This window comes from Galeopterus variegatus, unplaced genomic scaffold (assembly GCF_000696425.1).
Source record: "Galeopterus variegatus unplaced genomic scaffold, G_variegatus-3.0.2 Scaffold2754, whole genome shotgun sequence".
Taxonomy (NCBI): domain Eukaryota; kingdom Metazoa; phylum Chordata; class Mammalia; order Dermoptera; family Cynocephalidae; genus Galeopterus; species Galeopterus variegatus.
The window spans coordinates 74,942-88,578 of NW_007728865.1; the positions used below are offsets into that span (position 1 = coordinate 74,942).

The 13,637-nt window shown below is 59.0% G+C and overlaps 1 protein-coding gene across 1 annotated transcript in view; it reads right to left on the reverse strand.

The window, feature by feature from the left end:
* Window positions 1-2,250: 2,250 nt before the first annotated feature.
* Window positions 2,251-13,637, reverse strand: part of CACTIN (cactin, spliceosome C complex subunit) — a 12,679-nt gene continuing 1,292 nt past the window's right edge. Inside the window, exons 3-11 of the mRNA XM_008582894.1 lie at window positions 11,653-12,115; window positions 9,418-9,513; window positions 8,801-8,946; window positions 7,630-7,792; window positions 7,398-7,512; window positions 4,272-4,464; window positions 3,258-3,380; window positions 2,913-3,184; window positions 2,251-2,830 (exon numbers count right to left, since the gene is read on the reverse strand). Of these exons, the coding sequence (XP_008581116.1) occupies window positions 2,340-2,830; window positions 2,913-3,184; window positions 3,258-3,380; window positions 4,272-4,464; window positions 7,398-7,512; window positions 7,630-7,792; window positions 8,801-8,946; window positions 9,418-9,513; window positions 11,653-12,115 (2,062 nt within the window). The 3' untranslated portion in view covers window positions 2,251-2,339. The remainder of the gene's footprint in view (window positions 2,831-2,912; window positions 3,185-3,257; window positions 3,381-4,271; window positions 4,465-7,397; window positions 7,513-7,629; window positions 7,793-8,800; window positions 8,947-9,417; window positions 9,514-11,652; window positions 12,116-13,637) is intronic.

The window sequence follows — 13,637 nt, forward strand, 5'->3', positions numbered from 1 at the left end:
CCCGGCGGGAGCGCCGCCGCACTCCTAAGCGGCGCACTCTCCAGTGCGCCACCGGCCGGCCCCTCCCCAAGTTCTAATCCTGGTTCTGCTACCATCTGGGCTTGAAAACACAGGCCTCTGTGAGCCTGTGTCCCCAGCAGTATAAAGGACATAAACACTGTCACATAGGGCTGGTGCGAGGTCCAGGTACGCACATTAAAGTGTGGGCCGTCACAGCCGTGCACAGCCTGTGCTGAGTACAGAACAAGACTCTCCCCATCACCTGACCACACACAGAGCTAGGCTCGCACCTGCCTCCCGGGTCCACAGCCCTGCTGCCAGGGGCCTGTCCCGCACTCTGTGACAGGTGGAGGAGGTCAGGGACCAATTGGTTGCAGCTGCCCAGAGGAAGCACTGAGGATTCTAAGACCGGGCTGACATCCGCACTTTATTTTTTGTTTTTCAGCACTGGCTGGTGCAGGGATCCGAACCCCAGCTGAGCTAACCAGCCAACTGACAATCTGCAACTGATGAGTGACGTTTGTCAAGAGTTCCGAAGGGGATGGGCATGGTCTGTATGCTGTCGTATTAGGTCATCTTCGGCCTGGATCAGGTTGGTCATGGTGGGCTAGAGTCTGCAGTGTGGAGATGGTATCTCTTGATCAGTTCACTTCCTTGCCGAGTCCCCAAGCCCTGTACCAGAGGCTCCTGGGATATCAGTAGAAGTCAGGGCTGGGAGGTGACCGGTAGCCTGGGGGGAATGGAAGGCCTGACCGCCCAGCTCTGCCTCCTGCATGGTCTCCCCTTCAGCACTGTGGACATCGGGGATGGATCCTTCTCTGTGGTGGGGCGTCCTGGGCACTGCAGTTGCTGAGTAGTGTCCCTGGCCTTTACCCACTCCGTGCCAGAAGCACCCCCCCTGTTGTGACAGCCACCAAAGTCCCCAGACATGAATGAACATGTCCCTATTGTGGGAAGCAGAGCAGATGGCAGGGGGCAAAGCTGGAGGCGACCCGTGGACTACACAGAGCTTCTCAGGAGCTATTGCTGGCTATTGTTAGGTGCTGTGGTTGTGTTTAGTTCCTTCATGTGACAAACGTACCACACTATGTAAGACACCAGCAACACGGTGCAGGGGCTGGGGATTCTGCACCATCTTTGCGGCATTTGTGTAAATCTAAAGTTATTCTAAAATAAAATGTTTATTTAAAAATATGCAATCTCACAAGTAGACCAATTTAGTGAAAATAAAACAAGATTTTTTTTCCCATCTAAAAAAGTGTTTTTAGAAAAACTAAATTTCCAGATGAAATGGTGCCTGGGTGGGGCTGTCAGTCGTCTGAGAGCTGGTGAGTGGTGAAGCTGGGAGGTGACACTTGGGGCTTTCCGGGGGACTCCTGCCGCTTTGTTTAGGTTGGAAATGTCTCCAGAGTCAAATGTGAAGTGCTGCTGACCAGCGGGCTGTGGGCTCCCGCCTGGCCCTCGATCTTCCCCACCAGAGAAAGGGGGACGAGCCCACCTTGGGAAATGCCACTGTCCCACGGTGAGTGGGCAACTGGGATCGCTGGGCCCATGCTCCAAGGCCCTGCCACCAGGCCACATGGGGGGACAGTGGGGGAAGCCTCCTCACTGTCCTCCCACTGGCCTGTGGCCCTGACAGAGACGGGGACCCTGCTGGTGGACAACATTTCCTCCATGCCAGCCTGGCGGGAGACTGATCCACGCCAGCAGCAGCGCAAGTCAAGGGGTTCAGGCATCCCCGAGATGGTCTCTTCTGGAAGGTGTGTGAGCAAGGGTCTGGTCTCTGCTGCTGCAGCCTGTGGGAAGCGCCCAGAGTCCTGTTCCTGCGGGTCCTGAAGCCGCCAGCCACTGCTAAGAGCCATTCACTGCCCTGTGAGGTGGCAGGGGCTGGACTGGGGCCTCCTGCCCCTTGCCAGCCTGGCCCCCCTATGTCTGGGTTTCTGCTCTCTCTGCAGCACCCAGCTCGGAGCAGGCCCCAGAGGGAACCTGGCGTCTTGTGGTGAGGCAGGTGGCTGGGGTCCAGGCCTGGCTTCCACCTGCACTCCCTGTGGGGTACGGTGGGTCTTGGGCCCCGGCCGCCCATCCGGACAGTGAGGTCAGCCAGCAGCTGCTGGGGTCCCTCTGCTCTGAACATCCCGCCGGGGGCCCCACCTACACGTGTCCTAGGCCAGCCTATCCAATCATCCCCTCAAGTGCGAGGCAGGTCTTACAGTGACCGGGCAGGGCCTGCGCCCGGCAGTGGTCCCACGGCCCCTCCAACCGGACGGGCACCAGACCCGGGCAGTGACCCAGCACGGCCGCCAGCTTCCCCGGATACCTTCTCACGGTCCCGCGCACTGTCACCGGCGGTAGCGGTAGCGCTTGAAGTGGAACCAGAGCTGGAAGATGCCATTGGCGAACTGGCAGCGGAAGCCGTGGCGGTGCGAGTACTCCCACTCGCGGTTGACGATCTTGAAGGCGATGTCCTCGTACGGCGGCCCCGCGTGGAAGCGCAGGATGGCGAAGTCCTTGTTGTCGCAGCAGGCCTCCAGGAAGTACTCGGGCGTGGAGCGCTTGTCGATGAGGTCAGGGTAGAAGATGTTGAACTTGTAGCCCTGCACGATCTTGGGCGGCGGGTTGTCGAAGTCGTAGTGCGTCTGGTTGTACTTGTTCCACTCGAAGCCCGTGTGCACGCGGTTGAAGAAGCGCGGCTTGCGCGGCCGGTACTTGTCGGCCCACAGGTAGGCCCTGCCCGTCAGCGGCATCTCCACGCTGAACTGCGCCTCGTCCTGGCCCATGCCCTCCTTGGCCCGCCGGAAGAAGATGTCCTCCGCGCTCTCGCTGGCGTCGCCTGGGGGCAGGGGGACCCCGTCTCAGGCTGGAGCCTTAGAGCCGTGCCCGCCCCTCCCCTCCAGCCCCGCCCATCGCTGCACCTGTGACCTGGAGCTGCTGTCGCGACAGCTGCAGACGCTGCAGGTCCTCCTCCGGCTCCAGCACGTGCGCGTCCAGTGGCAGCTCGTGCGCTGTGAGCAGGCGCGGGCTGTACTTGCCGGCGTCGTAGTCGTCCAGGCTCTGCTGGATCAGGTCCTCCTCCATGAGCACTGCCTCGCTGTCGCCCTCCGCCGGTGCCGCCCCGTCCGCCTCCGCGGAGCCGCCCTCTGTTGAGGCTCCTGGCGGGGTGGGGGCCGGATCCTCGGGCTCCAGGCTGGGGAGGACAGCGCGTTGGAAGGGCTGGGAAGGGTGACTGCCCCCAGCCCCTGGGTCCTGGCCAGGCCTACCTGTGGCTCGGGGACTGGGGCTCCTGCTTGAGGATGGGAAACAGGGGCTCGCTCTCCACGCCCTGCTCCTGCTTCAGCTTGTACAGCTTCTGGCGCAGCACGTCCTGGTGGCGCTCGCGGAGCCTGGCACGCAGGACACAGGAGTCACCTTCCCACTCAGAGGAGAAGGGGCTCTGCACCCCCAACCCCCACTCTGATGCTGCAAGGATCTGAGGCTGAGGGGGTCAGCAAGGGACTACAGCAGGGGCTCGTACCCCTGCCTGGGTCCAGCCAGTCTAAGGTCAAGGCTTTTGGCCACAAGGGCAATGTGACCATGGGGCTCCTGAGAACCGTGGGGGACACCTGAGGCAGGATTTGGGTTGGTCTCTGTACCAGGATATGCACGTGAGGACATGACCCAGAAGGCCAGGGCCGAGACGGCCAAGAGGAGGAGCAGGGGCCCCAGCAGGACACTGAGCAGGCAAGGAAGAAGATAAATTTAGACATTTACAAAATAACACAAGCTGCGAACAAGCGGGACCAGACACTGTATTTACACAATGGTGCCAAGTACACTGAGAATTTGTACACAGCTCCTCGCTCACAGGCTGGGAGGGCGCCTGGCCTGCAGCAGAGGCCATTTACAAAATAACACAAGCTGCGAACAAGCGGGACCAGACACTGTATTTACACAATGGTGTCAAGTACACTGAGAATTTGTACACAGCTCCTCGCTCACAGGCTGGGAGGGCGCCTGGCCTGCAGCAGAGGCTTCCTGTGATGCTCACGACCCCAGGGAACAAAGGTGGGGGGCGGGGGTGCATCTGGAGCTGGCCAGGTGCTCGTTCAAGGCCGGAAAGGAAAAAGAAAGTGAGCTGCCAAGGTGCTGGGGGCCAGCTGGGAGACACTGGAGCTTCTTAGGGACCTTCCAGCCGGGGCACTGGCCTGTGCCCCACAGGCTTCTTAAGGGCTGGCCCTGCCTGAGTCCTCTCCTCCTGGGGCTGGGCGGGGTCCTGAGGGGCTGGCGCGGCTCACCTGGCCCTGGCCATGTGCGCGCGCAGTTGCTGCAGCAGGCTCTCCCAGTAGCCCATGTCCAGGTTGGGGCCACCAGCCCGGATCTTGCCCTCAATGCCCTGGAAGATGACCTGCAGCTGGTTGTATGTCTTCCCCTTGAAGACTGACTGCACATCTGAGCTGACCGAGGCGTTGACCCCCTCACGGCGCTCGCCTGCAGTAGGGCGGGGGCTGCTCAGCACGGGGCTGGGTCCCGGGGCCTAACCCCCTGCACTCAGCCCAGCCATTCCTCTTCCCCCATTGGGCCTCCCCTTGACCCACAGGCTTCACTGATCCCTGGGGGTCCTGCCTCCGCCCTGGTCTCAGTTCACCCCCCATTGTGGCTGGTCCTTCCGATGCACTAAGCTGGTGACAGGCCATGGACCCAGTCAGGAGAGGCATTAAATGTGGATGCTAGGGCCTCACCAAGCCTGGGGGAGGTCGGACGTGTAACTCAGCCCCTCCCTGGGTGAGTCTGATGCTCAGGTCTGGGAACCTCGCCCAACGCTGCCCTGGCTTGGCCTGAACCATGTGGAGGGGCCAGGAGGGGGCCCCCCCCAGCCAGACTCTGGAACTCAGATCCTGGCTTTGCCGGCCCCAGCTTCTGTAAAGCCCAACAAGAGAGTCTCCGCCGCAGCAGGGAGAGTCTCTCAGGTGTCCCAGGGCTGCCCCTGCTTGCTGCCGCCTCCTGGGAAGTCCTCACACCACCCCAAGACAAACAGCACCTCCATCTAACACGGAGTCTGTCCAGCGTCCATCACAGGCTGAGGACTCAAGGCATAAGTCCCTTTTTGGTAGACTGAGGCCCTGAGGGTAGGAGTGAGATGCTGCTCAGGCCAGAGCCCCCTGCCTGAGCCCGCACCACAGGGCACGCTGGCACACTGGCAGGGCCACAGCAGCGCCAGCTGGTCTGACCCATGTCTCCCCGCAGCTGCTTCTGCCACACCGGCCTCATCACTCACTGGACACCAAGCCTCCACCCCTGCCACCACAGGGCCTTTGCACATGCTGCACTTCCTGCCAGCAACACCTCCTCCTTCATCCCATGCGCCTCATAAATTCCACCCATCCTCAGTGTCCAGTGAGAACGTCCCTTGACCAGGAAGCCCCCCACCCCCCGACCATCAATGATCAGCAGTGGCCTCGTTGACCCGGATGTGATTCGTGGCTTCCTGAGGTGAGCACCTGTTTCCCCAGCGCTGTGCCAGGCCACAGGGGAGCTTAGGACGCAGCTGCTGGGGGCAGACAGGGTGCTTCTGGGGAGAGGCGAGGCCCTGTTTGGAATGGGGGAGGGCTACGGAAGCGGGGGCGTGGGGACCCACTTCCCAATCACACCCTATTGTGCTAGAACTTTCTAGAAAAGGAAAAAAAAAATTCAACTTAATTTATAAAGACAAAGGACAGGGCTCCCTAGGTCTCCAGGGTGGGACCGCAGAGTTAAGACCTCTCGGTCCCTTTTACTGGAAATCATGCCGAAAGGAGAAACAGAAACACAAAGCTGCTCTCTGAGAACACCTGAAGCCACCTGCGACTCCAAACAGTAACAGATGGGGAGGGAAAGTGGGCGGAGGGGCGACCGATGTGGCGGAGACAGGGGTTGGGGCAGTAAAGGGCTGAAGGGGCCACAGAACAGAGGCTGGCAGGACAGCCCGGGCACTCGGGGCACTGGGAAACTGGCAAAAGGCTACACGATCCAATGTCTCTTCAAGACTTTGCCACAGCCAGTGGGGTGGGGTATTCTGCCTTGTGGAGGAAAGGCCTGTCCCCTGGAATTGTAGACTCAGCCCCAGTGCCACTCACAGGAGCATAGACAGGCGACCTTCCCTGATGTTACAGGACTTCCCTTCCTTTCTCCAGAAATTACTGGAGGATGCATCCCCCACCCCTCACCTCCAGAGGACTATACCAGGGACAGGATGGTCCAAGAGTTACCTCTGGGAAAAGCAAAACTTTCTTTAAAAAGATGAAAGGGGGAGGCTGGCCAGCAAGCTCAGCTCGTCAGTGTGGTGCTCTAACCACTTGACACTGAGGTCAAGGCTTTGGATCCCTGTTCTAGCCAGCCACCACCACAAAACAAAACAAAAAACATGAAAGAGATGTCTTTTTTCTAAGAGGAAGGAAGCTGTCACTGACCACCCTGCCTGAGTAATGAACAGTATTTACCCAGGCTCCTGGGGTGGGGAGGGGGTTCCAAGTCCCCAGCCACCACATGTGGACAGCAGCTAATGCCCAAGGGAGAGGGGACCAGGGAAGGGTGGGTTTATTGACACAGGCAATGCCCAGGAGAGCTGGACACCGTGAGAGCCGGTTGCTTCACAGGGAGAGAGGAACAGAACAGTAGCAGTTGCTTTTTAGAACAGGGGGTCTCACCTGGGGGCAATTCTGCCCCCAGGGCCACTGGGTGGAGTCTGGGGGACATCTGTGGCTGTCATGACTCGGGGTGCTCCTGGCATGGAGCAGGTGGAGGCCAGGGACACTGCTTAGCACCTGCAGTGCCCAGGATGCCCCACCAGAGAAGGATCCGGCCCCACGTCCAAAGTGCCGGGGGAGACCTGGTTCAGGGCTTGTTTCCCTCAGGATTATGTGCACACAATCACTTCGATGAAAAGGAAACAATCTAAAAAGCCGTCACATTGAAGGGGCACGGGATGGCCCGCCTGAGGAGGCAGTACCCTGGATTGGGGCTGCATGGTTTCCTGGCCAAGCGGAGCCAGCACTGCTCTCAAACAAGCAGAAGCAGCAGGGACACGTACAATCCAAGCACAAAGCCCCTGCGGGCGCCGCTCCCATGAAGCCAGGCACTGCTGTGTCAACGTCTAAAGGAAGCCGGATCCAGAGGCTGCTGTGCTCGGCGCTCCCCACAAGAGCCCCCCACCGCAGCAGGAGGGCCCCGGAGCCTGCTGCCCACTGCTGACCCCTGGTGGCTCACCCTCGCAAGGGAGCTTAGAGAGGGGCCGTGGAGACTCCAGATGGGGGAAGAGGCACGCAGAAGACCCCAGGCTCTGCAGCGAGTCAGGCTTCTGGCAGAACCACCCAGCGCACAGCTGCTCTCAGCAGACCCTAACAGCACACCCCGCGTCTCTTGGGTCATCCTGGCCCCACGGTTACCTGGCCCCTTGCTCGAGGCCTCCAGCTTGCGCAGCTTGGAGATCTCATCCTCAGTGATGATGGTCATGTCCCGCCAGAAGTCGGCATTCTTGCCTTGCTCCAGTTCCATGTACACCTGGAGGCAGAGGTGCATGGGCAGCAGTGAGGGAGGAGCAGGGTGAAGGTGGGGTCAGGGTCACAGGGGTGAAAAGGGACACAAAGGCGGGGCCGGGTTCTGGGCTTGGTGAGCCACCTGGATATCCTCCAGCAGGTCCTCCATGTCGGCTGCGGTGAGGCCGGTGAGGAAGGTGTAGGGCTCATGCATCTCCACAGCCAGGTCATCGTCCTCGGCGCTGATGTACTTGGCCAGCAGGTCGATGGGCTTGGCCCGCCCGTCCCGGATGCGGATCTTGGAGCTGCCAGGGAGGGGGGGGTGATGTCAGAACCAGGGGTGCACCCTGCCTCCTGAAGACCCTTCCCTCAGGGGGCAACTGCACTGTGGGAGCCAGAGGAGGGGCCAACCCGTTGGGGTGGTAGTCAGGGAAGGCTTCCTGGAGGAGGGGACGTAGGGCAGAGAGCAAGATGGATCAGTCAGAAGGCTCAGGCTGGCAAAAGTGCAGAGACAGGAGCAAGTGTGGCCTCTGAAGAGCCGTGGGTGGACAGGACCTCAAAGGTGGGGACGGGTGGAAGGGGCCAGACCGAGGCCTCAGGGATGTGCCCCAGAGGGCAGCTTCTGTCTGGGCTGCAATGGTCACAGGGACTACAATAGACCATAGGCACCACCTCCTCTCGGTGGACGGGCCACCTGGAGCTGAGGAGCCAGAGCTTTAGCTCTGTGCTCCTGGAACACGAATGTGTCAGAGGCTGACCCTGGTGAACCCAAGGGAAGCCCTTGACCAGGCAGATCTGAGCTGGGAGGAGCCTCAGATGTCACAGACAGTGAACCCCTTGCTGGGACCAGTCCGGCCAGCAGGCAGCATGCTGAGGTGGAGACCAGGGCTTGGGGTGTGTTCATCCTCTGGGCCTGGCACTCAGACACCCACTGTGTGGCCTCTGGTGACCCGTGACTCCTGGAGCATCATGCTCCTTATCTGTAAACAGGACTGGTGAGTAAACCACCCGAGTGCTGTGTGGGACGTGGGCGGCTCACTCAGTACACGTGTCCTTAGCGTCCAGCCTAACTTGCCCAAAGGGGGCCATGAGAGGAATCAGCTGTGTGGCAGCCTGTGACAGTGCGAGGAAGGAGCAGACAGAACGTGGGGCGCACACACAGCAGGGCCTCCGCAGGAGGCGACAAGCGGACACTTGAAGGGTTTGGGAGCAGTGTGACCCAGGCAGCGTGATGGCAAGTGCCAAGGCCCTGGGGCGAGCTGGTGTGTCTGGGCCCAGAAGGAGGCTGGCGGCCCCGTGCCCGGCCCGCGCACCGCAGCTTGGCCTGCTGCAGGTGGAAGTTGTCCTCCTGCTCCTCCCACGTCTTGAAGTGCTCCGCCTCCTTCTCCCGCTGCAGTGTCTCCAGCTCCTGCTCCCGCAGGGCCTTCTCCCGCTCCCGTTCCAGCCGCAGCTGCTTCACCTGGGGGCACAGGAGTGTGAAGGCAGGCAGGAGTGGTTGGGTGGATGTAGGATGGGGTCCCCTGCTGAGTCTCAAGCCATGGGGTCTGCTGGGGGCAGGGTAGGAGACACTATGACCCAAGTCTGGCCCCAGCCTGCCTGCCCTGGACACAGGGATTGGTCCAGGGATGCCTGAGGTATGGGACAGACCTGGAGGCAGGAGGTGCCCTATTTCTACTAAAGATCCAGAAGCTCCAAGTGGCTGGGGCCATCTCAGTCACCCTGAAGAGAACATGTGAGAGTAAAGCCCAGAGAACAGCAGAGCCAAGAAGTGGAGGGAAACAGCTTCCTGAAGTCACAGCTCCTGGATCCAGCTGTGCCTGAAGCCAGCCACCCTAGCTTTCTTGGTAAGCTAATCAAGTCCCGCCAGGCTAAGCCAGGGTGAGCCAGTCTCCGGGCCCCCAAGGGAGGGACCTGCCCCGAGCGCCTGCACCTTCTGCAGCTCCAGCCGGTTGTCTTCCTGGATCCTCTTGTTCCGTTCCTTCAGTTCCTTCTCCTCCAGATGGCTGATCCCCTTCTTCTCCAGGGCCTGGAGGACCACAGTACCCTGCTGAGCGCAGCGCCCTCCCCCTGCTGCCCCACCAGCAGCACCCCTCAGGGAGCCTTTGACTCCCTTGTCTAGGGGATCAAAAGGCCAAAGCACTTGCTTTGCAGAAAGAAGTGTCCTGCCCCCACCGCACGTCTTCTGACTTCCACCCTTAAGGCTCTCAAGTCAAGGTGGTGCCATCCGGCAGCTGGTTATGCAGCAACTCCCACCACCATGAGCAAGATGCAGCAAAGACACAGAACAGAAGCAGCCACCCCTGCAGGACTGTGAACAGCACTCCCAGGAGTGCCTCACTCAGGACCTACTGACTCTTGTCTTACACAGAAGCCCAGCTGCGCCGGCGCCACAAAATCAAGCCCTCACAGTTCAGAACCCCCAGGGCCCCAACTGCATGTGGGAGAGGCGGGAACAGTGAGTGACCCAGGAGGACGCTCAGAAAACAAACCTGCCCAGGATCACCATGCCTGGGGGCAGGTGGCTACCACACTCACAACCCCCGAGGGCTGCATCTGATTCAGCCTCGAGCCCTCTGGCATCATTGAGTAGTTGCTGCCCACCTGAGCCTTCACCGTCCCTTCCCCAGGCTCCCAGCACCCCATGAGGGTGTTCAAGGACCCCCCAGTAACCGAACAGATGTGCCTCCTTCAGGGTGACACATGGCTGCCTGGCTTGGGCCCACCCCCTCGACACTGGGGCCGCTCTGCTCTTCCCACCTCCGCAGCTGCACGCCCCGTGCCCACGTGGTATCCAGCATGCCTTTGCTAATGGAGCACTAGGAAGTGGTGTCTTGATAGAGAATATGGGGGTCGTATAACTTCGTATAATGTATGCTATACGAAGTTATTACGAAGAGAACGAACAGGAGAAACAGGAAGAGCAAGATCCAGAGATAGAGCCAGAGCAAGCTGATGCAACTGCTCCTGAAACATCAAAAGAATTAGAAGAAACACCAGCACCCAGGGGAGCCCTGGCGGGGGGGGGGGGGCGGGCTCTCAAGAGGGGACAAAAGGAACAGCTGTGGAAAAACAAAAAACAAAGAAAACCAACAAACAAAAAAAATAAAAAACAAAGAAATAAAAAGAAAAGCAAAAGGAAAAAAACAATGAAAAAGAAATTTATAAACCAATAAACCAAAAAGAACAGCTGTGGGAAGTGTGGGGAGTGCTCCAGGGAGAGAAGTGGCGAGTGCAAGGGGCCTTGCGGTGCAACGGGCTTGGTGTGTTCAAGACAGGTAAGAACCGTGGAGAGTATCACAGCTTCCGGCCGTGCAACCCCACGAGGTGCGTGCAGCCTCTACCGATGGGCGCTGTTGTGGGTTGAACTATGTCCCCCACAAAGATACATCCATGTTCTAACCCTGGGAAGCTGTGAATGTGACCTTATTTGGAAAGAAGGTCTTTAGTTTGTTAAGACGAGGTCATGCTGGAGTAGGTTGGGCCTGAACCCAATGACTGGTGTCCTCCTAATAAGAGGGAACTTTGGACACAGACACACAGGAAGAGAAAACCTGTGAAGACACAGACATGAGAAGGGCAGCCATGTGAGACAGAGGCAGAGACTGGAGACACAAACACAAGCCAAGGACACCAAGGACTGCTGGCAGCCACCAGAAACTGGAGGAGGCAGGAAGCCTCCTCCCCTGGAGCCTCCAGAGGGTGCGTGGCCCTGTGACACCTGGATTTCGGACTTCTGACCTCTGCAACTGAGAAAGGATAAGCCTATGTTGTTTTAAGCCTGAGGCCGTGGCTGGCGGCTGAATGGCCGGGGCACATGAAGGAGAGAACAGAGCTCCAGGCACCGGAATCCCATCTCAGGCATGTGATGCCAAGGACTTGCTCTGCAACCACGTCTGGAGGTAGCCTGATTTTCTGGGCAAAGACTGACGAAAATCTTACAGTGCAAGAAACAGTGAAGAGCAAAAATGCCAACAGCAGCAGGAAGCGCTGTGCACACGTGCATAAAATAAACTCCTTCATGACAAAGAGCGGGCTGTGAGCACTCAATTGTGTCTTTTGAAATGGAGCAGAAATTATAAAAAGTGTATAAAGCACACAACGGGAGAAGAGCAAGTAGAACTCAACAACGGGCAATCGCAGCCCTGACGGCCGCAGATGGGCTCACCTTGTTCCAGATGAAGGTGCCCAGGAGGTTGTTGTCGCCGAAGGGGTTGTCCGTGTTGGTGTAGCCCATGTACTCCTCGCCCCAGCCCATCTTCTCACGCTTCTTGCGCTCCTTGGCCTCCTTCTTGGCCAGCCGCCGGGCCCGCTTCTCCTCGGGTGTCTCGAAGGCCTTCATCAGCTCCTCCTGCTGCTTCCGCTCCTCACGCAGACGCAGCCGCTCCTGCAGGCTCAGGGTCGCCGCTGCCACCTCTCGTGGGCTGTGGGAACGACCTGGGGATGCAGAGCTGGATGCTGAGGAGCCCGGGGACCAAGAGCGTGCCCGCCGGTGGTGGGTCCATGAGCCATGCTGCTGCTCCTCCCCTGAGTCAGACTGAGAGGACCGGTCCCGCGAGCGCCATCGTCGTGGTGGGGGGCTGCGACTTCGCCTGCCTGACCGCTGCCACCGTCCTTCTTCTGACACTGATCTACGGAGAGAATCCACAAAGGTCTGCTTAGTGCTTGCTGCTCAGTCATTTATCTGTTTTGCAGATGTTTACTGAGTGCCTGCTTGGTGTGACGCACTGTTCTAGGTTCTGGAGACACAGAAGCAACCAAAACATTGATGCCTCCTGTCTTCCCGGGCTCACTGTTGGGTGGGCCCAACCAAAGAACACCACAAATCAACATGCAGGACAACACAAGACAGTGACATGAGCCACAAAGAATAATGATGTAGCATCAGGGGACGGACTGTGCGGGTTGGGCTTCAGGTTACAGAGGTCAGAGAGAGTCTCTCTGAGAAGGTGACACTGAGCAGAGGCCTAGAGGAAGTGGGGGAGGAAGCTATGTAAGATCTGGGGGAAGAGCATTCGAGACAAAAGGAAAAGCAGGAGCAAAGGCCCTGAGGCAGGAATTGACCTGAGGAGGCCTGTGTAGCTGGAGCAGCATGAGCAAAGGGGGACAGGGAGGAGGGGAGGGCAGGGAGGGGACGGGGCAGGACTTAATAAGAGTTCAAGGCAGAGGGCCCAACTGTGTCTCAGCTGTCAGCGGAGCACTTGCCAGGTAGATGAGGGTCCTATAGGATGAGCAGGAGTTAACTGGAGTAAAATTGGTAGAAGTAAAGAGCGGAGAATGGAACGTGCGAGCCCCAAGAGAGTTTTCAACATTCAGGGTCTTTGAACAGGTAGAATAAGCATCAAATATTTTGTTAAATGCTCTACGTTTAAGCTCATGACAAAAAATCTAAGCTATGGAAATTCACTATTTTGGAGCCCTTCAATAACGACTACCGTGCTGGTTTCTTTGTGCTGGGGCAGACTCAAGGTAGGTCTGGCTAGGTGCCCCATCTCCAGAAGAAAAGGACTGTGGGTCGTGAGGAAGCTGAGACCCAGGGCCTAGGACAACTGTGCGTCCTGCCATCTGTCAACCACTCTTCCTTCTCACACTCCACCTCCATTTGAAAGTGCTGTCATCTCTGCTTTCAAAATCTCTCAAATCTACCCATTTTCCCACTGTGCCTCCACACGGCCTCCTCCTCATCACGGCCACCATCATCTGTTCTCCGGACAACCGCACCATCCTCCTCCCTGGTTCCACTCCTGCCTCCCCGCTCAGTGCCTTCTCCGGGCGAAAGCCAGGGAGTGCTGGCAAGATTCAGTCAGACCACGTCACTCCCCTGCTCAAGATCCTCCCGTGGCTCCCTATTTCCCCCGAATAACGACCAGATTTTCATCGCGATACACAAGGCTCTACACGTCCGGTCTCTCGTCACCTCTCCGACCTCATCTGCTCTCCTCAGCCTCGCTCGCTCCGCTCCTTCCTGACCCTCCAACCCGCAGGTGCCCGGTTCCTTCCGACTCGTGCTCAGACGCCCCTTCTTCAGGAGGCCCTCCCTGTCAGGGGTCTTCCAGCTCCCCGGGCTCTCCACCCCTGGGTCGGGAGCTCCCGAGGGCGGGAGATGGATCCCCAGCGCAGCCCCCGCAGCGACCCACCTGCGTTCCCGGCTCC